Below are 25,943 nucleotides of genomic sequence, written 5' to 3'. Positions count from 1 at the left end.
AACAATAACAATGGAGATTATACTCATATAGGTTGTGTTAATATGATAAATACTTGGCATTAAATTACAGTTTAGGGATTCACTGCAGAAAGTGTAGGGAAACCACAAAAACAAAAGTTCTGAAAAAATAACCAAAAGATACGTACAGCTTATGCAGCTTTAAAATGAGCCCTCAAGTGGTAGATCAGGAAAGAATTGTAGAAATTGGAGAGCCCAACTATCTGTCCCCGAGGTGCGTTCTACCTTAACTGCAGTTTAGTGTTGCCAAACTAGGGGCATATACTCTAACGAGTACAGTAGTAGGAGAGGATGTGCATAGCTGTGAATAGGTCAAAGGTCATTTCTCTACTCCCACCACCTTTGGCCTATTCCAGAGAGTACTTTTTTGAATCTACAGACAGCCAATTCAACGCACTCATTGAATTTTATTATTGTCCATTCAGTCTAACAGCCATTACAGTAGTGTTGGCGAGGAATCTCTGAATCCACAGAACCATCATGTCAACATATCGTGCCCTTGATGAAGAAGATGACGACAAAGACATGTATCATAGACATGGATCTGCCGAACTCCTCGCGAACAGCTACCAAGCACGGAAAAGGAGATGTATCTGCAAATGCATTGCTGCTGTTTTACTTGTAGTCGTCGTTACGACGGTGTTTGCCGCGCTGATAATGGCCGCCAGGCGAAACAATCACAACCCTGAAAGATACAAAGTCATACTCGTGTTGTCAGATGGCCTAAGGTGGGATTTGTACAACGTAAGCATGCCAAATTTGCAGTCCATGGCTGAAACTGGTGTCAAAGCCAAATCCATGATTCCTGTTTACCCGACTATGTCTTCTCCGAGTATGTACAGCATTGCAACAGGCTTGAACGTTGAAAACCATGGAGTTGTGGACAACTTGGCCTTTGACCCCATCTACAAAAACCAGACCTACACTTTTTTTGGCGCGTTAAACCTGACATTCTGGTGGAACCAGCCAAATGTGGAACCGCTCTGGGTAACAGCAACCAGACAAGGTATTGGCTCGGGCTCCATGATGTACCCAGGAGGCAATGTTCCAATCAAAGGAATTCTTCCGGAGAAATTTGTGTATTCGAGCGCCTGGCACTGGAAGGCTTACCCATTCAAGAGGAGAGTGGACATTGTGATTGACTGGCTGATGAAGGACGAACTAGATTTGGTTTATCTGTACTTCGATGAACCGGATGAGTCTCTACATAAACATGGGATCGGTTCAGCTGAAGCCACAGAGAAAATTCACGAAGTCAATGACGCAATTGGATACCTGTTACAGAAGATAGAAGAAACTGAGTTAGAAGACATTGTCAATGTCATTGTTATTAGTGATCATGGACATTTCATGATCAACAAAAGCATCAATATATTTGACTATGTGGAGGAATCCGACTTGGATTTCATAGTGACCGAAACCGGGCCACGATTACTCATGAAACCAAAAGAGGAGAGATTTGCTGCTGTGTATGAACAGTTGAGTAAGGTTGACCATGTGCACGCATTTAAGAAAGACGACTTCCCTGAGCGATTCCACTACAAGAATAATGATCGTATATTACCACTGATTGTCTACAGTGATCTCGGTGTAAGTTTTGTTTTGGGTGAGAACAACACATCGAAGTCCCAACATGGATGGGACAATAAGGAAGAAGCCATGTTTTCCGTTTTCTATGCCAAGGGACCGGCCTTCAAGCGTGGTTACCAAGCTGATACAATCAAGAATGTTGATGTGTATCCGTTGATGTGCAAGTTGCTTGGTGTTCATCCCAGACCGAATAATGGATCATTTGCGCGTGTGCAAGACATGCTGCTCAACAGCAAACCTAATTCCAGTACTACTGTAAAGCCTGATATGTAAGATTTTTCAGCCAGAGACTGTTGGTTGAACTCTACAATGTCTGTTTTCAACAGACATTTTCATTTTATAGAAACATGAAGTAGAGTACCTATATGAATCAGCTGAAGACATTGAACTGATCTCATTTTATCTGTAGAGACACTTTTTAGATGATTAAAGGGCCAGTCATGCTAACTTTTGGTGATTTTTTTCATTTTTTATTTTGTATGCCAATTGCAAATTCTAATTCTACTCTCAAAAGAATTTTGAAATACCGACTGTTTAGCTTGTCAGTATAGCGTCTATACATGTAAAATGCACTGTTATTATTTACATTTGAATTCTAGTCTGGACCAGAATTCACTTGTCAACAATAGCAACACACTTTGCACATGAACGGGTTGAGTTGACAAGCTGAATACTGTGTATTGACATGCTTTGAGGAGTAAAGCAAGAAATTGTGGTTGACATTAAAAACAAAAATTGGGGGAAAAATCATCAAGAGTAGGCAGTACTGGCCCTTAAAGGTACACTTTCCTGTTTCTTACAGTGCTACGCCAACCTCTATTGCCAAAGTTTGACGTCATTTTTCATAGCCGGATGATCAGATAAGTTCAATACAGTTGCCAGGTTCATATAGTCCCAAGTTCAGAAGTTAGGGAGTGGGCGTGACTTTATTCACCTTTCCAAAGTGCAGCTGAAGTCTTGTCTCTGTGCATGACACTTTAAATCATTTACATCTTCCAGGCTAGGCCATTTTTTGTTAGTATCCAGAAGCATCAATCATATGCCCTATTCAGTAGGTCTGTCAGAGCACACATGCAAATTAGATGCAAATTAAATGTAAATTACATACATGTGACATGCAAATGACATGCAAATGACATGATCACAGTGAGGTCAAAGAGTAGAAAATCCAGACTGAAAGTCATCATTGAAACAAAATTGCAAAATATGCTGATATCCTTGTCTCTGTATTAATATGATCAAAAAGCATCAACGTAATGCTGTAAAAAGGCATCAAGTACTGCTGTACTTCAAGTGTATATGATGGACTGGAAGCACACACAAGCAATATGTTCATGCTTTACATTATTTGACAACTAGATGTGCAAAGGTTTTGACAGTCATCAATGATATTATATCTTCATATCAGAAAAAAACAAAATACCTGATTACTCAAATGAGACAAAAAGACTACAAACATAGAAATGCGGCTGTATTTATTAGAAAAATATTATTAAACTAGAAATTATCTATTTTTATCATTTATGTTATCTTTTTCACTTCAGTGCTTGAATTCTATTTGCCACAGCTGCTTGTTGCTTTGGTTCACAGAACAAACTCTCTTGGTGTAGTGAACAGAAGCTAAGCTCAAGAATTATTTTAAACACTATGAAATTTTATTTGTTTATAGACTGAGAAAATGTGCTTTTAAACAGAACTGCCCCTATAAAAGCCAGATTATTTTAAATCTATGCAAATGTAAAAAAGCCATGCTACTGATCGGACGTGCCGTGTTTGGTCCCAGAATCCCAATATTTTGCCATGTTTAAGGCGTTCATTTTCATTGAATCTTGCATGATGTCTGTGAATATATAGACACCAAACTTGAGTCGTATAAACGACAATAAACAAAAATAAACTGAAAAAATATTCCGTTTTTGTCGGAGAACGGATATGTTTCAAAATGTGTTTCCTGTTCGATCATTTGACCCCTCTTTGCATATGTCACAAAAGTGCTCATTATGATTATTCAAATTTATCATATGGACAATGATGCATGAGAATTTGAAACCCCTGCCAAGTGTATGTAAATGGTTGCATCATCAGTAATCCCCCGTTATCCACCTGCGGTCCTGTAACTTCTAGTTTAAATGAGCAAAAATGACTTATTGTTTCATCAGTACTTATATGAATGATTGCTTCTTGTATTTTACAAGTGTATTTTATGTTTTGCTGTCTTCTGTATAGAAATGTTCAATCTGATTAAAATCAGATGTAGTGATGAGTTGGTCTCATACAGTATTATATTACGGTCTTCTCCAGTCCTCCCATAACCAATCTGATTAAAATCCAATGTAGTGATGGGTAGGTCTTTTGCAGTATCGTATCAAGTACGAAGGCCTCTAAAAATGAGCCCCTAGAAGTGGTAGACCAGAGATGTATTGAAAACAAAAACAGAGCCTGAATATCTGTCCCAGAGGTGTATTCTGCCTTTATTCATTCGCAATATAGAGATAGTTGTGGCTTGTGACTCAGATAGGACGGTAGAGAAGCAGTCTCATGTCCTGTGATTGGTTATCCTGACAACTGAACAAAATGCAAGCCTGGATAGTTTAGTTGATCAGCAATTAAGCACCAGAGACTGCTCATTTTGTGTGATAATTTTTTCGCGTATCTCGTTTTTATGTGTCTAGCTTGGAAGCAGATGGAAACGCGAACAAATGCCCTCAAGCCAGAGAAATAGAATTTTTTTTATTAGAATGGAAAATGAATAAAATGTTTCGTGTTTTTTTCCCCCAACAAAACAATTAAATAAATAAATAAATGAATGAATGAAGCTTGGCATTGACAACAGCTTCACAGGCTGACTGTTGAGGGCGCTTGTGATGCGGTAAAGGCGGGCCTGTGCTGCTCTATTCTCCAAATTTTGGCCCATTTGTGTGAATTTCCAAAGAGTGGAAGTAAGCAGAAGCGGTTACTTTTCCTTCCTTATGTTATAATCTCCATAAAGAGGAGGTGTAACAAAAAATGTAAAATGTATTTGTGGGAGTGGAATGAAAAACTTATTTACAGAAGATTGATTTCTTTAGAGGAAATTGTTCAAAGGGATGACCGATTACACCTTCGGAATCAATCTATACACATAGATTGTAGAGTAGCATGTACAATTCTAACCTAGCTAGTGAGCCTCTGAGTCATTGGCTGTACTCCTCCACCAAGACCCTCTAGCCTGCTCATAATTATCCATTATTGGGCTACCGTCTCTCTGTCATGTCTGTGGAGACAGGTAAATTCTCTGTGATTTTTCCCTGAATACCAACATTTGAACGGTGACCCCTGATTCTTAGTTTGATGATAAAAGAGAAGAGTTCATGTTCCTGTGATGGAAGTTTGAGTATGATATTCTGTTCAGGGCATGTGATATCTTTAACATGTTCACAACTTTCCACCCCTAATTCCTTGTAAAGCCTCGGAGGTCCACGTGCACCAGGGATAACAGTGGGTTTGGGCCATACCATAGTGGTGAAAGGGTTAACTGATTAACAAATGCAGGTGATGCAGGTGGGTTTGGTAACTTATTGCAGCTATGCATTTCCATGGGTACATGTATGTTCTACTGAATGCTGTAGATGCAATAACTGTTGAACTGGAAGCTAAAAGTTTGAGAGAATTATAAATTGTGTACACCAATGTAGAGTTACAGTCTCTATCCTTGTCAGGTGCCGCCAACTGAGCTCTTCGTGCAAAAAGGTGTTCGTGCGCTGTTTTTCAGCGGGCGGGCAAATTTCAAAACTAATCTGCGGGCGGGGAGAAAAACTTGATATTTACTGTGGGTGGGGAAGAAATTTCATTATTTTCAGTGGGCGGGGAGAAAATTTTTGACAGTGGGTACCGGAAAGTACTTAGAGGGAGGGGAAAGCCGTAGTTGATAGAACAGAGGAGATTTACTAAGCGCCTATAAACGTAAAGGGGAGCAATGTTCCAGGTATACTGCTAGCTGCTCGCACGGTTTTGTGTTGATCTGGATTGCCATGTGGGCATCTTGTTGGAAATGGGAATTTTCAGTTGTAGGGAGAGGGCAGTGGGGAGCGGGCAGACCATAGATACTGGAGGGCAGTGTGCATCAAAATTCAGTAGGAGGGCACATTTTCCGTGTATGCCAGTGGGAGGGCAATTACGAACAACTCAACTTTACCCTCCAAATTTTAGGTCAAGGTCAAAAATAAGTAAAATCGGTATATCAGCCTTCCAAACATGTTCTGTGGTGATTTTACGAAATTGATGAAATTTACCAGTTGGCGGCACCTGCCTTGTTATTATGAGCCAATAGTTTAGGCCGTTTAAAGGGAATTCTTTGTTTGCCGTCCTTGGATTTTTAAAAACCTACCAGCCAGCCAGGGTAAAAAACAAACAGACAAAAAACACAAGTGTATTAACATAAGCTCAATTTTTATTTGGGTTCAGCATGAAAATTGCAGGACAAATATTAATGTTTCAATCACTGAGCACTAATCATATTATCAAAGGTCATTTAACTGGTTACTGTGACTTCTCATGGAAATAAAGATTTACAAGGTGTTAATAATTTATATTTGTTTTATCTGAGTCTGTCTTGTTCTGTCCACACACAAATTACTGAACTTTGATGTACATGTAAACATTACAGTGGCAGGAGAATGCTCTGTTTCAATTTTTGTGTGTTCAAATAACATTAATTAATATATTTGCATATCAATATCAAGCCATTTACAAGGTCATGTGTATAGACATAACAATTACCACTATCTCAAGTTTGAACTTGTAAAAACAAACAGTCTTATATTAGCTAGTATCACTCCTGTAACTTAAATAAGCAGGTGATGATTACTTATAACAAAATCTAATTAGTTGACTAGCATTTTCTGGAGCCCGTCTATTATAGCATGGACACAGTCCCTCTATCCACGCATGGACGTAGCAAATTGCACTTACGGGGGTAGAACGAGATGCTTCAACGGTACATTTCAAGGCCGTGCCTCGGTCATTGCAAAGGTCAAACCACAGTCCCTTCAGAGAGGGACTGTGGTCAAACTTTCTTCTTCCAATTTTACTTCGAAAAAGAAAGTAAAAAAAAGCTACCTGCTATATTTACAATTTAGAAAGCGATAATTATCGTTTTTATCCGATATATCTTTGCACAACTGTTTTCCACCTTAGTCCCGACTTTCTAAACTACAGCTATTTTCTAAACTTAGAACGCTATTTAGAAAGCGATAATTATCGTTTTTATCCGATATATCTTTGCACAACTGTTTTCCACCTTAGTCCCGACTTTCTAAACTACAGCTATTTTCTAAACTTAGAACGCTATTTAGAGAGCAATAATTATCGTTTTTTCCGATATATCCTTGGAAAACTTTTTTCACCAGAGGCCCGACTTTCTAAACTACAGCTATTTTCTAAATTCAGAACGCAATTTAGAAAGCGATTTAACCGATATATCCTTGGAAAAAATTGTAGAATCTTAGGCCCGACTTTCTGAACTACAGCTATTTTCTAAACTTAGAACGCTATTTAGAAAGCAATAATTATCGTTTTTATCCGATATATCCTGGAAATCTTTTTTCACCAGAGGCCCGACTTTCTAAACTACAGTTACTTTCTAAATTTAGAAAGCGATTATTATCGTTTTTATCCGATATATCCTTGGGAAAAATTGTACAATCTCAGGCCTGACTTTCTAGACTATAGCTATTTTCTAAACTTAGAACGCTATTTAGAAAGCGATAATAAACGTTTTTATCCGATATATCTTTGAAAAACTGTTTTCCACCTCAGGCCCGACTTTCTAAACTACAGCTGTTTTCTAAACTTAGAACGCTATTTAGAAAGCAATAATTATCGTTTTCATCCGATATATCCTTGGGAAAAAAATTCAACCTCTGCAGGCCCGACTTTGTAAACTACAGCTAATTTCTAAACTTAGAACACTATTTAGAAAGCGATAATTATCGTTTTTACCCGATATATCCTTGGAAAACTATTTTCACCAGAGGCCCGACTTTCTAAATTACAGCTATTTTCTAAATTCAGAACGCAATTTAGAAAGCGATTTATCCGATATATCCTTGGGAAAAATTGTACAATCTCAGGCCTGACTTTCTAGACTATAGCTATTTTCTAAACTTAGAACGCTATTTAGAAAGCGATAATAAACGTTTTTATCCGATATATCTTTGAAAAACTGTTTTCCACCTCAGGCCCGACTTTCTAAACTACAGCTGTTTTCTAAACTTAGAACGCTATTTAGAAAGCAATAATTATCGTTTTCATCCGATATATCCTTGGGAAAAAAATTCAACCTCTGCAGGCCCGACTTTGTAAACTACAGCTAATTTCTAAACTTAGAACGCTATTTAGGTACCGTTCAGATTTTACGGCCGGGGGGGGGGGGGGCCGGCAAAATCCAGGGGGGTCATCAAAATTTTGGAATCCGCAAAGGGGGGGTCATCGCTTTTTCACTGGTAGGAAAGGGGGGTCACCACATTTTCAAAAACATAATACCAACAATAAAGTTCACTTTATGCCATTGCCATGATCGACCCTCTTTACCGGCGGGCCGCCTTCGGCGGCCCACTACAATAAATATACATTATGTATTACCCATGACCCTCTTAACGGGCAGACGCCTTTGGCGGCCCACTCCAATTAGGTTTACTTCATGCAATGGCCATGATCGACCCTCTTTACCGGCGGGCCGCCTGCGGCGGCCCACTCCAATAAATTTACTTTATGTAATACCCCACGGCAATCTTAATGGCCGTGCGCCTTCAGCGGCCCTGTCCAGTAAAGTCTACTTTATGCAATAGCCATGATCGACCCTCTTTACCGGCGGGCCACCTTTGGTGGCCCACTAGAATAAAGTTGACTTTACGTAATGGCCCATGACCCTCTTAACCGGAGGGCTGCCTTTGGCGAACCACTCCAATAAAGTTCACTTTATACAATGTCCATGGACATGAGTTGTCTATGGAAATGAAGTTAAAAATTGCCTTACAGTCGTCCTAATTAACAGACGTTTCAATGGATGTGGCTGAGAAGTTTGTGCACTGGCATCTCTGCTACACGAATAAAGTGTGCCGCGTACCGGAGTTCAAATCCAAATCATGTGGGTAAATTTGACATATGGGTTTTAGTTATTTTTAAGCGCGGGGGGGGGGGTGGGGTCATCAATTTTTTTTTGTCTGACAAAGGGGGGTCATCTTTTTTTCACGAAAAATGGAGGGGGGTCTATATTATTTTTAAACACCGGCGACAAGATTTTGCCGCCCCCCCCCCAGCCGTAAAAACTGAACGCTCCCTTAGAAAGCGATAATTTTTTTATCTGATATATCCTTGGAATAGAATTTTCAACCTCAGGCCTGACTTATAAATTACAGCTAATTTCTAAATTTAGAACGCTATTTAGAAAGCGATAATTATCGGGGGGTTTTGCCGTGTTTATCGTTTTTAGCTAGTTTAGCCCCCATAGGGAATACACGTAATTTAGAAATGGCTTTCAGGAAAAGACAATTCCGCACCTGACCGGCCTCGACGTGTCAACAGTGATGTGGACAACAAAATCAATTATCTGCCACTATATGACCGAGTTTAAGCGATCGCAAGAGAAAGGGTACTGGGCCAGACACTTGCAACGTGTCAGACTGCACAACTCGTGTCTTGCCAATATCCGATCATGGATGTAAAAAATGATCCGATCCAGCTGCAGAAGTGGACAACAACTGCAACAATTTTAGCAAAGTTGCAGGTCGAGATCCTTGAGGGGCGACTTGGCAGCCAAACCCCTAGCGTTATTATTTGCAAGACTACCAGTCAGCAATCATACTTGTCTACAAAGGCATCTCCGACAACAGGCCTGCCCATTGGCTAGGCACAACAATGTGAACCAGAGCGGATAGCACGCTGCGTCAACAAGCTCTGATCATGAGATGTGAAATGAAGTTCATGACCTTACGATAACGCCCTCACACGGTAACCCAAACGTATTTTGGTTTTGTCAGCAGGACTTTACGCAGCTGAGAAACAGGCTAGGCCAACCTGACATTGTCGTTCGTACAGTAACTCGGGCGCAACGTACACTTTGAAAGACCGTCTGGTAGTTGGCAAAATTCTACAGGTCTTGGTATGTTTCCATTTCGTTTTGCTTTCTGCAAAAAGGCCAGGGATCAGGAACGCCGAGTTTAGGGTGTGTGTTTTACATTAGCTGTGGGCCCATAGCTGTGGTGTTTTCAGACGGGATTCATGCCTTTTAGTTTTACGGGCTGGTTTTGACTTTTACGATTTTTAACTCTGCCACCACGGGGTTAAAAAGTGGCTATTGACCCACACCTAGTTTTACATGTAACCATGGAGGTACCAAATGATGTAACTTTCCCCAGTTTAATATTTTTTACAACCATCAAAATCTCCGGGGAAAGTTGAAGGCTACGGAACCACGGCAGCAAAGACCTGAACTGAGCGGGACTGATAGGAAAGGAGGCTTAAATCTCAACAATGCTCTGCAGCTCTGGAACCAAGAAACGAAATTGAATCAAGCTCTACTATGTGATGAATAGTTTTATTCGGCAGTTTACAATATATGTCAATTATTAGACCCTCAAAATATGTATTTCTTCAAAGATGCTTGTAAAAGCTACCTCTCCAATATTCTCAAGTCTACAACTTCCAAAGTAAATTTATAGTTCTGTGGACAATTGATTCAACAGACCAGTCTTTTGGGCCATTATGGTCCAAAGCCATGGCATTTAATCCTTTGGACCTATGCCGTTGCTTTTTGATTGATGTAGACAGATCTCACAAATCGTTCAGCGACTTTTTTCTTAAACTTATAACATTGACAACTATCCCTAGAAGATATTTTTCCTTTTTTCATTGAATAATTTTAAACAGGAAGTTACAGGACCATGGGCGAACAATAGGGGGATTACTGATGACACAGCCGTTTGCAAATATACACTGGGCAGGAGTTTTGAATTTTCACAGCATCGCTTTGACTGTATGAGAAATTTGAATAATCATGTTGGGCAATTCCGTGACATATGCAAAGAGAAGTCAAATGGTCGTACAGGAAACACATTTCGAGTATTCTTTTATTCTTTTGAGTATTCTTTTTGTCAACACAACTTGTATGTGTGCAGTGATCATTGTTTATTGTTAACAAATGAATTCTAGTCCGGACTTGAATACAATTTTCAACAGTAACAATGGAGATTATACTAATATAGGTTGTGTTGATATGCTAAGAATACTTGACGTTAAATTACAGTTTAGGGATTTAATACAGAAAGTGTAGGGAAACAACAAAAACAAAAGTTTTGAAAAAATATCCAAAAGATACAGCTCATGGAGCTTTAAAATGAGCCCTCAAGTGGTAGATCAGAAAAGAATTGTAGAAATTGGTGAGCCCGACTATCTGTCCCCGAGGTGCGTTCTACCTTAACTGCAGTTTAGTTTTGCCAAACTAGGGGCTTATACTCTAACCAGTATGGTAGTAGAAAAGGATGTGTGTAGCTGTGAATAGGTCAAAGGTCATTTCTCTACTCCCACCACCTTTGGCCTATTCCAGACAGTACTTTTTTGAATCTACAGACAACGTCAGCCAATTAAATGTACTCATCGAATTTTATTATTGTCCATTCAGTCTAACAGTTGTTGCAGCAGTGTTGGCAAGGAATCTCTGAATCCACAGAACCGTCATGTCAACTTACATGAATCTTGCCCTTGATGAAGAAGATGAGGACGAAGACATGGATCATATACATGGATCTGCCGAACTCCTCACAAACAGCTACCAAGCACGGAGAAGGAGATGTATCTGCAAATGCATTGCTGGTGTTTTACTTGTAGTCGTCGTTATGACGGTGTTTGCCGCGCTGATATTGGCCACCAGGCGAAACAATCACAACCCAGAAAGATACAAAGTCGTACTCGTGTTGTCAGATGGCCTAAGGTGGGACTTGTACAACGTAAGCATGCCAAATTTGCAGTCCATGGCTGAAACTGGTGTCAAAGCCAAATCCATGATTCCTGTTTACCCGACTGTGTCTTGTCCGAGTATGTACAGCATCGCAACGGGCTTGAACGTTGAAAACCATGGAGTTGTGGACAACTTGGCCTTTGACCCAATCAACAAGAAGACCTACACTTATTTTGACGCGTTAAACCTGACATTCTGGTGGGACCAGCCAAATGTGGAGCCGCTCTGGGTAACAGCAACCAGACAAGGTATTGGCTCGGGTTCCATGATGTACCCGGGAGGCAATGTTCCAATCAAGGGAATTCTTCCAAAGAAATTTGTGTATTCGGGTGCCTGGTGCTGGAAGGCTTACCCATTCAGGAGGAGAGTGGACATTGTGATTGACTGGCTGACGAAGGACAAACTAGATTTGGTTTATCTGTTCTTAGATGAGCCAGATGAGTCTCTGCACAGACATGGGATCGGTTCAGCTGAAGCCACGGAGAAAATTCACGAAGTCAATGACGCAATTGGATACTTGTTGCAGAAGATAGAAGAAACTGAGTTAGAAGACATTGTCAATGTCATTGTTATTAGTGATCATGGACATTTCATGATCAACAAAAGCATCAATATATTTGACTATGTGGAGGAATCCGACTTGGATTTCATAGTGACCGAAACCGGGCCACGATTACTCATGAAACCAAAAGATGAGAGATTTGCTGCTGTGTATGAACAGTTGAGTAAGGTTGACCATGTGCACGCATTTAAGAAAGACGACTTCCCTGAGCGATTCCACTACAAGAATAATGATCGTATATTACCACTGATTGTCTACAGTGATCTCGGTGTAAGTTTTGTTTTGGGTGAGAACAACACATCAAAGTCCCAACATGGATGGGACAATAAGGAAGAAGCCATGTTTTCCGTTTTCTATGCCAAGGGACCGGCCTTCAAGCGTGGTTACCAAGCTGATACAATCAAGAATGTTGATGTGTATCCGTTGATGTGCAAGTTGCTTGGTGTTCATCCCAGACCGAATAATGGATCATTTGCGCGTGTGCAAGACATGCTGCTCAACAGCGAGCCTAATGCCAGTACTACTGTAAAAGCTTACATGTAAAATTTTTCAGCAAGTCTGTCGGTTGAACTCTACCGTACACCTTCCATTTTCCACAGACCTTTTCATTTTACAGAAACATGAAGTAGCTTGTACCTATGAATCAGCTAAAGACACTGAACTGATCTCATATTACCTGTAGAGACACTTTTTAGATGATTAAAGGGCCAGTAATGCTAACTTTTGGTGATTTGTTTATTTTTTATTTTGTATGCCAATTGCAAATTCTTATTCTACTCCCAAAAGAATTTTGAAACTCTCAGTGTTTAGCTTGTCAGCATAGCAGTTACATGTGTAAAGTGCACTGATTTTGTTTACATTTTAATTCTAGTCTGGACCATAATGCACATGTCAACAATAACAACACAGTTTGCACATGAACGGGTTGAGTTGACAAGCTGAATACTGTGTATATAGACATGCTTTGAGGAGTAGAGCCAGAAATTATGGTTGACATTAAAAACAAAATTGGGAAAAAAATCATCAAGAGTAGGCAGTATACTGGCTCTTTAAGGTACACTTTCCTGTTTCTAACAGTGCTATGCCAACCTCTATTGCCAAAGTTTGACATCATTTTTCATAGCCGATCTGATGACTTTATTACACTTCCTATTTTTATATAGTCCCAAGAAAGGGAGTGGGCATAACTTTATTCACCTTCCCAAACTGCAGCTGAAGTCTTGTCTCTGTACATGACAATTTACTCATTTACATCTTCCAGGCTAGGCCAGTATCCAGAAGCATAAATCATATGCTCTCTGCTATTCAATAGGTCTGTCAGAGTACACATGCAAATGACATGTAAATTATATGCAGATGACATGCAAATGACATGATCACAGTGAGGTCAAAGAGTAGAAAATCCAGACCGAAAGTCATCATCAAAACAACATCGCAAAATTTGCTGATATTGTTACGTGCAGAGAAGACGAACAAAAGGGTGAACTCAGCAGTTAACGTTTAAACAAAATTTATTACGAAAATAAAACTAATTGCTAAGTCAGGGATAGAGTACAAGCTTTAAAAGTGTACAGACTACTTATCTCAGCTGGGACGGCAAAGCTCCAGTCTCAGAGTTGTAACAGTCAGTCGGATGAATGAACAGTCCTTTGGCTTGCTGGCTTGAAGCTGCACAAAGTCCACAGTATAAATCCAGCGTTGGCAGTGAAGGTCTTGAAAAGTCTTGAGAATGACTACTGCTGGAGTTTAGTAACACACAGAGACACGATCCCAAAAGTCGACTGGAAGCTGAGCACGTCCCTTTTATAAAGGCATATAAGAACAATCTAGAACTTTTTTGACATGCTAATTACTGTTCTAAAATTATCTCCCTTACACAACTAATCAACTTTCCAGAACATTCCAAACATGACTAATTGAATTCAAGGTTGTGAGGTCATTAAGGGCAGTGACCTTGAGAATGTTCTAGACTAATTGAACTCAGGTCATGATGAGTGTGGGGTAAATGACCTACATAACACACCCCCTCTTCAAAAAAGAAAATTTTTCAAAGAAAAATCTTTCTTTTACAAATGTAATCTTGAAAAGGATTTAAGTACTCAAATTTTGTTTTACTCTAAAGTAAAATTTCTTGAAAGTGAACAACAATAAACTCTAAATACGAGAGAGACAGTCTGCAATTAAATTGTCTCTGCCTTTGATATGTCTAATATCAAGATTAAACTCCTGTAACATTAAACTCCATCTTAGCAATCTCTGATTTTTGCCTTTAAATTTCTGCAGAAAAACAAGAGGGTTGTGATCAATATAAACCACTATTGGCTGATTTGAAGAAGTAACATAAACTTCAAAATGCTGTAAAGCTAATATCAAAGATAAACACTCTTTTTCAATTGTAGAGTAGTTTCTCTGGGATTTGTTAAATTTGCGTGAAATAGCAAACAGGATGATCTATACCATGACTATCCTCTTGCAATAAAACAGCACCAGCAGCCGTATCACTAGCATCTACAGCTAATTTGAATGGCAAAGTGAAATCTGGTGCAGACAACACTGGGGCACTTTGCAGTATGGCTTTAAGTGTATCAAATGCCTGTTGGCATTGCTCTGACCAAACAAACTTTACTTTCTTTTTAAGTAAGTTAGTCAAAGGCTCAGTAATTGTGGAGAAATTTGGACAGAATTTTCTGTAGTAACCAGCCATACCGAGAAAGCGCATCAGTTGTCGTTTGCAGTTTGGTATGGGAAAACTTGAAATGGCACTGATTTTGGCATCAACAGGTTTTACCTCACCCTGTCCTACAGTATGTCCGAGGTAAGTTACCCTAGCCCAACCAAACTCAGATTTGGCAAGGTTGACAGTCACATTGCTTTGCTCAGTCTCTCAAAGAACTTCCGCATGAGCTTGATGTGTTCCTCCCAGGTGTCACTATACAGGACGACGTCGTCAACGTAAGCTGCACATCCGTCTAGCCCGGATATGACGTCGTTGATCATCCGTTGGAACGTTGCCGGAGAGTTCTTCATTCCGAATGGCATCACCTTGTACTGGAACAATCCGTCTGGTGTAACAAAGGCGGATATTTCACGAGCACGATCCGTCAGAGGGACTTGCCAAAATCCCTTCAGTAGGTCAAATTTCGTCACGTACTTAGCTTTTCCCACTCGGTCGATGCAGTCATCAATCCTCGGGATTGGGAAAGTGTCTGTCTTTGTTAAAGTGTTGACCTTCCTAAAGTCCGTGCACATACGATAACTGTGATCTGATTTGGGAACAAGTATGCACGGCGAACTCCAGTTACTTTTACTGGGTTCAATAAAGTCATTGTCCAGCAGGTATTTGACTTCTTCCTGGAGATATTTCGCTTTTGTTGGATTCAGTCTGTATGGATGTTGTTTTACAGGCTTACTGTCCCCAACATCAACGTCGTGATAGATGACGTTTGTCATCGTTGGAACATCTTGAAACAGGTGTTTATATTCATGGAGCAGTTCTTTCACCTGTTGTTGTTGTTCTGGCTGGAGGTGTGCCAACTTTGTAGACCCCAGCTTCTCCAGGATTTCTGAGTTCTGAAGCTTGACCGAGCCCAGCTTTGAGTTTAGAGTATTTTCACTCAAGTCAGTTTCAGTATCACTATCTTCATAATGGTTTGAACTGACTGCACTGACAGGCTGAGTTATAGTAGGATTATCCCTATCCAAATATGGCTTAAGCATATTTATGTGACATAGCTGTTTTTGTTTTCGCCTGTCAGGTGTTATTATGATGTAATTTAAATCACTCAATTTCTTATCGATTAGATATGGCCCAAAGTAACGAGCATGGAGTGGTTTGCCAGGAATTGGAAGTAGAACAAGAACTTTTTGACCTGGTTCAAACTTCCGTTTTGAGGTGTTTTTATCGTATTTGATTTTCATTGACTGCTGAGATGACTCAAGATTTTCTCTGGCTAATTCACATGCTTTAGAGAGTTTCGTACGAAAATCTGACACATATTGCAAAATATTCAGACAATCATCATCGTCTGATAGGAATTTCTCTTTAACGAGCTTAAGTGGGCCACGGACTGTATGTCCAAATACAAGCTCAAATGGGCTAAAACCAAGAGACTCTTGAATTGACTCTCTAACAGCAAAGAGCAGAAAATGAATTCCTTCATCCCACTGCTTCTCTGTGTCAAAACAGTAGGTCCTAATCATGTTTTTCAAAGTTTGATGAAATCGCTCAAGAGCACCCTGACTTTCTGGATGATAGGCGGATGACCTATACTGTTTAATGCCTAGCTGATCCATTACTTGTTGAAAAATACCAGACATAAAGTTGGAGCCTTGATCGGACTGGACACATTTAGGGAGGCCGAATAAAGTGAAAAATTTGACTAAAGCTCTCACTATAGTCTTTGTCTTTATGTTTCTCAGTGGTATGGCTTCTGGGAACCGAGTTGATGTACACATAATTGTCAACATGTACTCATTTCCTGATCTTGTTTTTGGTAGGGGCCCAACACAGTCTATTAGTATCCTACTAAATGGTTCTTGAAATGCAGGAATTGGCTGTAAAGGGGCCTTTGGAATGGTCTGATTCGGCTTTCCTACCATTTGACATGTGTGACAAGTTTTACAGAAATGTGCTACATCCTGCCTGAGATTAGGCCAATAAAAGTGACTGAGAATTTTATGATAAGTTTTCCTGACTCCTAAGTGACCAGCCCAGGGCGTTTCATGGGCCAGGCGCAATATTTCAGCACGGTAGGGCTTTGGAACCACAATTTGATGTTTTATAGCCCAATCGTCATCAACCAAAACATCTGGAGGTCTCCATTTACGCATGAGAACACCAGACTTTGTATAATAGGAAACAGAGCTATCTGAAGTTTTACCTTCATCATCTACCCTGTCAAACAAAGACAAAATATCTGGGTCTTTGTGTTGTTCTGCAATGAGATTTGATCTAGAAAATGTCTGACTTTGGTCAGCAGAAGTTTTACTGGAAGTTTCAAATCCACGAGGGATAACGGAATGATCCGTGTCAAACACCTGACTGAGAAAGGTGTCATTTAAGTCAACATCTGTGACATTATTTTTGAGAGTATTTTGATTCTCGGAAGTTTTCTTTGACATGGCTCGAGTAATGGCACATGAAGGAAATAAATCGGGTATCTCTTGTTCAATTGGCTCTGGATCCTGATCTAAACTAGGATTATCAGTCACAAGTGGATTAGTAATGACCTTGTCCCCAGCAAGGTCGTTTCCAAGAAGAAGGTGAATCCCTTCAAAAGGCAAAAAAGGCCTAATACCTAAAGCCACAGGTCCAGAAACAAAGTCCGAAGACAAATAGACATTATGGAGAGGAACAGGAATGTAGTCATTGCAATCTACCCCTTTAATAAGAACTTTAGAACCTGAAAATGACTTTTCAGAAAACGGCAGGGTATCTGCCAACAAAAGAGACTGGGAAGCCCCGGTATCTCTTAAAATTTTGACAGGGGTAGCGGAAGAGAAATCACTAGAAAGTGATATAAAACCATTATGAATAAATGGTTCGAAAATACCCAAATGCTATCTTGAGAAGAATTGACCTTGACCTCATTAATTGGGGATAAGAGGGGTTTAACCTCAGAAAATGTGTTGCACACATTATTAGACTCTAATTGAGTTGATGAAGAAATAAAGCCGGTGGGCTTAGATCCACTTTGACCACTTTGACCTTCACGTTTTCTTTTCAATTTGAAACAATCTGACATTAAATGGCCGTCTTTCTTACAATAATTACAAGAAAGTGTACCGAACTGTTTGTCAGAAGGAGATTGAGACTTGGGATCTGATGATGTGGAAGTGTTACTTGAATTTTGTGAACTGTTGTCATTTGATTTCCTACTCTCCTTTGAAAAATTCTTGGATGAAAAGGAGGAGTTAAATTTACCTGCATTGTTTCTGTATGAAAGGACTGGGATGGTTTGCTGAGAAATGAAGATTTGTGGGTCAATGAATAATCATCGGCCAAACGTGCAGCAACCTCTAATGTATCTGCCTTTTGTTCATTGATAAACGTCTTGATGTCACTCCGGATGCACCTTTTAAATTCCTCAATCAAAACAGCTGTCGTAATTTGTCATAATTCTGACTGACCTTTTCAGAAGAACACCAACGATCAAACAGTTGTTCTTTTGTTCGAGCAAATTCAACATAAGTTTGATCTTTCACCTTCTCACAATCCCTAAATTTCTGACGGTAAGCTTCAGGCACCAACTCATAGCCCTTGAGAATTAATTCCTTCACAGAATCATAATCTGAAGCCTGCTCTACTGACAATTGAATGTAAATTTCTCTGGCTTTACCCACCAAAGCACTCTGCAAAAGCATAGACCAGGACTCCTTAGGCCAATTCAGACTCTGAGCAATTTTCTCAAAATGAAGGAAATATTTATCAACATCCTTTTTCTTGGAAAGGGGGGACTAACCTGAAATGCTTAGTGATGTCAAAACCGTGTGAAGGGAAGGATTTTCCTGACTGTCCAAGCTCTAAACGTTTCATTTCTAATCTTTCCTGCCTATCTTTCTCTCTCTGTCTTTCTTCCATTTCTAACTGCATTTGTATTTTTCTTTTTCTATTGTAATTCTAGTTTCTTGATCTCCAAATTTGTCTGCATTTCTAATTCTAATTTTCTGAGTTCAGAGGTAGACTCGGCTCATAATCTTTCAGGGTGGATTCCTCAAATTGGCCTAAATCAACTAGATGTTTGGCAATACGGTACTGTATTTCCCTCTTGCGCATAGATCTTTTGACTTCTACTTTAAGGAAATTGGCCAGTGTTATGAGGTCGTCTTTTCTGAGGGAATCAAATGTGTCCTGATCAAGGTCATCCGTAAATTCGTCTGGCTTGAATTCCGCCATGATTGAATTTTGCTGAGTTCACAGTATACAGTAGTTTTGAAAAGGCAGGCAAAATGTTGTCAAACGGCTCAAAATATTCGTATCCCGGACGAGCCCCCAATTTTGTTACGTGCAGAGAAACGAACAAAAGGGTGAACTCAGCAGTTAACGTTTAAACAAAATTTATTACGAAATAAAACTAATTGCTAAGTCAGGGATAGAGTACAAGCTTTAAAAGTGTACAGACTACTTATCTCAGCTGGGACGGCAAAGCTCCAGTCTCAGAGTTGTAACAGTCAGTCGGATGAATGAACAGTCCTTTGGCTTGCAGGCTTGAAGCTGCGCAAAGTCCACAGTATAAATCCAGCGTTGACAGTGAAGGTCTTGAAAAGTCTTGAGAATGACTACTGCTGGAGTTTAGTAACACACAAGAGACACGATCCCAAAAGTCTGACTGGAAGCTGAGCACGTCCCTTTTATAAAGGCATATAAGAACAATCTAGAACTTTTATTGACATGCTAATTACTGTTCTAAAATTATCTCCCTTACACAACTAATCAACTTTCCAGAACATTCCAAACATGACTAATTGAATTCAAGGTTGTGAGGTCATTAAGGGCAGTGACCTTGAGAAATGTTCTAGACTAATTGAACTCAGGTCATGATGAGTGTGGGGTAAATGACCTACATAACATATGTATGTCTCTGTATCATTATGATCAAAAAGTATTCCATTGCTGTAAAAAGGCATCAAGTTATTTGCTATATGATGGACTGGAAGCACACATGAGCAATGTGTTCATGCTTTATATTATTTGACGATTAAATGTGCAAAGGTTATGACAATCATCAATGATATTATATCTTCATATCAGAAAAACAAAATACCTAATTACTTAAATGAGACAAAGACTACAAACATATATGCTGCCATATTTATTAGAAAAATATTATTAATCTAGAAATTATCTATTTTTATCATTTATGTTATCTTTTTCACTTCAGTGCTCGAATTCAATTTTTGGCTTCGGCTGCTTGTTGCTTGTTGAGTACTATATAAGTTATGGTTCACAGAACAAACTGTCTTGGTGTAGTGAACAGAAGCTTACATTCAAGAATTATTTTAAACAGTATGACATTTTGTTTGTTTATAGATGAGAAAATGTGCTTTTCAATAGGAAGTTCCCCTATAAAAGCCAGATTATCGTAAATCTATGTAAATGTAAAAAAGCCACGCTACTGATCGGACGTGCCATGTTTGGTACCAGAATACCATTGTTTTGACATGTTTCAGGCGTTCATTGTCATTGAATCTTGCATATGATGTCTGTGAATATATAGAGACCAAACTCGAGTCGAAAATAAACTGAAAAAATGTTCCGTTTGTCAGAGAACGTGTATGTTTCAAAACGTGTTCCCTGTACAATCATTTTACCGCTATTAACATATGTCACGAAAGTGACCATCATGATTATTCAAATTTATCGCGCGGTCAAAACAATGTTACATGAGAATTTAAAACTCCTGCCCACTGTATTCAAATGGCTGCATCATCCGTAATCCCCCACTGTGCGCCCTTGGTCCTGTAACTTCTAGTTTAAATGAGCAAAAACGACTTATTGTGTCATCAGTACTTATATGAATGATTGCTTCTTGTATTTTACAAGTGTGTTTTATGTTTTGCTGCCTTCTGTATAGAAATGTTCAATCTGATTAAAATCAGATGTAGTGATGAGTTGGTCTCATACAGTATTGTATTGCGGTCTTTTTTCTCCGGTCCTCCCATAACCAATCTGATTAAAATCCAATGTAGTGATGGGTAGGTCTTTTACAGTTTTGTACCGGTATTACGGTCTTTTTGTCCTCCCCTCACTACGGGAGGACTGCAAACGATACCATAAAAGACCGACCCATCACTACATCAGATTTTAATCAGATTGAGGAATGATGAGCCATGGTGAGACCACAGGGTACTCAGACATCTGGTTGTTGTTGTTTGTATTGTTGTTTATGTTTATTAGTTGTGTTGTTGTCGTTGTTGTTGACCAATAAAATTCAACGAACATAACTGTTGTGTTGCTGTTGGTTCAAAGGTAATGTAGATGCCATTAGAAACACTACAAGGACACTATCATTATTTTACCTCCCTAACTATCATTATTTTACCTGCTAACGTACACGCTCTTCATATACTTTTACGAAGAGAGTGTACATATACATAACAACAATACAAACAACAACAACCAGATGTCTGGATAGCCTGTGGTGAGACACTGCTGTAATCCATGTATAGAGAAACAAATTACCTTAAATTTACCGATATTTGAAATTCAAAATGGCAGCCATCCCAGTGTTCCTGTATGGGAAAAATAATATCTTTAATTATGGAACAAGCTGATGAAATTTTTTTCATACACCGAGGCTTCTAAAAAAAAGAGCCTCCATGAGTGGTAAGACCAGAAATGTATTGAAAAAATCAGAGCCTGAGTATCTGTCCCCGAGCCGCATTCTACCTATTTATTGGCAATATAGACTTTGTAGCAACCATGTAACTTGTGACTCAGAGTGATTTTGGACGGTAGAGAAGCAGTCTCATGTCTTCTAATTGGTTATCCTGACAACTGAACAAAATGCAAGCCTAGATAGTTTAGTTGATCAGCAATCAAGCTCCAGAGACTGTGTTCATTTTGTGTACCGGTAATAATTTTTTCATATATCTCGTTTTTTGTGTCTAGCTTGAAAGCATATGGAAATGCAAACAAATGCCCTCAAGCCAGAGACATAGAATATTTTTATCACAATGGTAAATGAATGAAATGTTTCGTCTGGTTTTTCCCCAACAAAACAAATAAATAAATAAATGAATGAATCAAGCTTATCATTGACAACAACTTCACAGGCTGACCGTCGAGGGCGCTTGTGATGCGGTGAAGGCGGGCCTGTGCTGCTCTATTCTCCAAATTTTGGTCCATTTGTGTGAATTTCCAAAGAGGGAAGTAAGCAGAAACGGTTACTTTTCCTTCCTTATGTAACAAAAAATGTAACATGTATTTGTGGGAGTGGAATCGAAAACTTATTTACGTAAGATTGATTTCTTTGGAGAAAAATTGTTCAAAGGGAAAGCCGATTACACCTTCGTAAGGGTGGTCAAAATGCCGCGATTGATGTACATCACTTTAAAAGTTTGGTTTTTGAGATTCTACTTTTTCTTTCGATTTTAAAGTGGCTTGAATGACGCAACAAGGCTAATTTATGGCGGCTTATTAGTGACACGCATGGTTTTAACATTTTCCCAACAAAACTTGTGCTTTTTATCAAATTAAATTTTTATTTTTTTATCCAACAAAACTTGTTTATCTGACTGGGTTTTTTTATCCGACAAAATTTGGGGTTTTTTTTATCAAAGAAAACATTTTCTATCGGTCTAAATTTATTTTTTTCATAAAAAAATTGTGTTTTCTATACGACGCAATGTTACATTATCCAACAAAATTTGTGTCATGGCTGTGTGCGCCCTCTAGCGTTGTATTTTGACATGCCGTGTTGCGCGGACAAGGTTTGATATCGAGTGTTGTCGTTCAACGCTGTGGGGGAACTTTTGCTCTGATTGTGCATGTCTTACAACATTTCTGTGATTGCTTCATGCAGAGTTCGGATAAAAGTATTGATGAAGAGCTATTAGAGTTCCTTCAAAGCAGGGGTCTTTCAAAAGAAGCTCTAAATCGGTTCGAAGAATTCGCTTGGCAGGTGATAAGATTTGCCATAAGCAATGTAGTAAGGTCACCAATTGAGCAAAAGAGATAAAAAGAGGTCTTTCTGTTAAAAAAAACCAAAACAAAACAAACATATTTTGCAATATAAAAATAAAAATGGAAAAAAGACAAATTTCATCGAATGAAAAACCATATTTGGCTTGCCATTTGAACAAATTTTGTCAGATAAACACTAAAAAAAAACAAATTTTGTCGTCCAGAACACAAATGTTACTATACAAAACACACAAATTGGTCAGATCCTTAGTCAGATAAAAAGAGGGAAGAAACCAAATGAGTGACAAAGATTTTACCTTTCTTCGCCCTATGCATGCTTTAAATCCCCGTCCCGATTGTAATGGTTGACCTCTACAAATACGTCACATAACAAACTTTGTTTTAACCCCGAGTCATGTCCAACCACTTGTTTGCAGACGACGAGACTGGGCGCGTTATCCACTCGTCTGAACAGCTGAAGAATGTCGATCATAAATTGGGTCAGGGCCCGCCTGTAAGCTCCCAGTTCCTATATGTGGGTATCCAGTATGAGTCACCGCCACTGTCTGATAATAATATTGATAAAGCATGTCTAAACCATCAAAAACATCTGTCTGCGACGTCGTTCACACACCGCAGCCTAGTAGGCCAATACAGGGTAGCAAGGTTTCTTTATCTCCTCGGTTCAATAAATTTAAGGTTTGACGAAATTAAGGACTCGGAGGCCGCGTCATCAGATAATAATGTTATATCGCAGGCAAAATACTACAGTTTTCTTTGTCCACATTCTGATTCTACTTATTTGTGTATGATGTAATTTATCACATTCTCTGGTTTCATCATGATGAAAAATAAATGGCAAAATCATATGTTAGGTACGGACGATTAGATCTTGGGAGGCGTGGTCAAAGACAGAAAAAAATTCAAAGCAAAAAGTTAGTGGGAAAAATCTTCAGACTAGTGGCGCTCTCGATGAACAATTAGCCCATCTTTCTTTAACGGTACCGATCGTGTTAAATAATTGCAAATAGTCCTGCAGATGAGCATGGACGCAGTCTTCAGTCTGACCTCTACGCATTCTCGCGAGCTAGAGCAATAATTTCCGCTCCGCAAAATCAAGATAAATCTCCTTATAACGGGTAGTGCTGAGCTGTTGCCGTAAAGAGGCACGTGGTTTACGACGATGGGTCACCTATTCATTTTCTTTCAACATGTCAAACAATATATAAAGTAGTATCTTGCATCAAACAAAATTCACGAAAAATGGCCGACTTTGTCCCTTTGATTGCCCTGTGGGTCCCCTATTGGTTCTTTGTTATTATCAGCGCAAACTACACTGATCATCACCGCACCGGTATCTTTCGAAATTCCTTCATTTTCATAAATAAGCAAGGTTTTTGCGAATTTTAAATTTTAGCGCGAGTGAACACATCGACGTTGACATTCACATTCAATGCTTCAAGTTTGGGAAATGTAGAATGCAAACACTTGGACTCATTTCACCCGAATAAAACCTCGTTGGGTTTTTTCTTTGTATAAATGATTTGACTCACAATTAAAAGAGAACATCAATACCATACTGTGCTGCAATACGTTAACTCAATTATCGATATGGCGATTTACTTATTGCAATAGATAAATATCTGGCCCGATCTAGTGCCGAAGATTTATAGAAGATATGCCAAAGTATACGTTCAAGCATGAACCGTCGGCAATATCTCCCATTCTATGCTTGTCAGCTCGACAGGGCCTGACTGTGGGTCCCTGCAGATGTGTTTGTAGTAGTTGTCTGGTGGGTTTTCACACAGGTGTCTGGAGTTGCCCTGAAGTATGGAGTTGCTGTGAAGTATATTTAATAGAGAGAAGGGGCCCTTCTCTCTATGTATACTACACGACAACTCCAGGCACCTGTGGGTTTTCTGTCTTTATTTGTTGATTTTGACATCAACGACTTTTTGTGCTGTCAAAACACTACTGTTGGGGCTTGAAAGACATATAAACCCGTAACAAAACGACCACCACACTGTACCACAGATTTGGCCCATTGCAGATGCTGCCCACTGCTGGACTAGCTGTGGGCCCATAACTGTGGTGTTTTCAGACGGGATTCCTGCCTTTTACAGGCTGGTTTTGACTTTTACAATTTTAATCCCGCCACCACGACGGGGTTAAAATCGTGAAAGTCAAAACCAGGCTTTTTTTACCAACCCGTAAAAGGCAGGAATCCCGTCTGAAAACACCACAGCTATGGACCCACAGCTACTGCTGGACAAGCTTCTCATACGTGAGAGGGCGCTTTTTTGTAAACGACCCGTCGACCCGTCACCCCACATACATCACCCGTCCTTGAGAGTGTCTGTGAATATATAAACAATCAATGACATGCACACAATCAAAATTAGTGTACGTCATAATAATACAGCAGACCGTCTGCTGCATTTTACAGTCGGTTGAAAAAATTCTGACCCGATTGATGTGATTAATTACATGTACAAGCAGTATATACAAGTGACGATGACTTGTCGATGACGGTGGCAGAATTCTCGAGGACAAAGTGAGCAAATATGCCGCTATTCACAGAACTGTGTTGTCAGGGTGCCAGACGCTTTGCGTCGCTTCGTGAAGCCCCCTTTTACACTTTTTATTTGCTGTACATGTATCATAGCACAATCGCATGTGAATCGATACACGACGGCATTAGAAATATTATTTCTTTCAATGCAAATCACACATAGCGGCCGTCGTCTATCGATTCACAGGCGACTGTGTATCACAGGACTTCGCCAAGCGACAATCGAAGCGCTTGTGGGTCAGGGTCGTTCGGCACAAGGTGACATTGTCCTGTCGAATCGATGAGCGATCCCAAAACGACATTTGCGTCGTCAGATCACACGGTCATGTCAGGATATGGTAAACAGGCAGAGTAAAAGTGTGAATTTTCCCGACCCAAGCACAAATAATTTACCCGTCGTGACGCGCGGAGGTGCTTTTTGCGATAGCTCTCTGAGTTCAATTAAAGGGTTGAGGAGGGGCCGAACTGTGAGGCAGCAGTAGAGTCATACTATCCATGATACGCATACAGGTGGGGGGGGGGGGGTAGTAGACCAGCAAATTCTGATTGCAGGAGGGAGTATCTTAATTTGGTGATGTACGAA

The 25,943-nt window shown here is 39.5% G+C and overlaps 2 protein-coding genes across 4 annotated transcripts in view; both read left to right on the top strand.

Annotated features, from left to right (window-relative positions):
* LOC139133481 (ectonucleotide pyrophosphatase/phosphodiesterase family member 7-like) overlaps positions 1 to 21,107 on the top strand; it is a 38,778-nt gene extending 17,671 nt beyond the window's left edge. For 2 of the 3 annotated variants that reach the window (XM_070700097.1, XM_070700098.1), the window contains exon 2: positions 11,267 to 12,884. In XM_070700097.1, the coding sequence (XP_070556198.1) occupies positions 11,322 to 12,707 (1,386 nt within the window). In that variant the 5' untranslated portion in view covers positions 11,267 to 11,321 and the 3' untranslated portion in view covers positions 12,708 to 12,884. Of the gene's footprint in view, positions 1 to 9,613; positions 9,749 to 11,266; positions 13,612 to 19,732 lie in introns of those variants that run through there. The other variant, XR_011552602.1, reaches the window with a different exon arrangement.
* LOC139133642 (ectonucleotide pyrophosphatase/phosphodiesterase family member 7-like) lies at positions 499 to 1,881 on the top strand. Its single transcript, XM_070700392.1, has one exon. The coding sequence runs from the start codon at positions 499 to 501 to the stop codon at positions 1,879 to 1,881; it is 1,383 nt and encodes a 460-aa protein (XP_070556493.1).
* Positions 21,108 to 25,943: the final 4,836 nt, after the last annotated feature.

Source organism: Ptychodera flava, chromosome 5, assembly GCF_041260155.1.
Source record: "Ptychodera flava strain L36383 chromosome 5, AS_Pfla_20210202, whole genome shotgun sequence".
Taxonomy (NCBI): Eukaryota; Metazoa; Hemichordata; class Enteropneusta; family Ptychoderidae; genus Ptychodera; species Ptychodera flava.
This window is presented reverse-complemented; position numbering and strand designations above follow the sequence as displayed.

Bases quoted from the DNA above. Each gene is read 5' to 3' on its own strand.
- LOC139133642 (XM_070700392.1), top strand. From the start codon at position 499: ATGTCAACATATCGTGCCCTTGATGAAGAAGATGACGACAAAGACATG.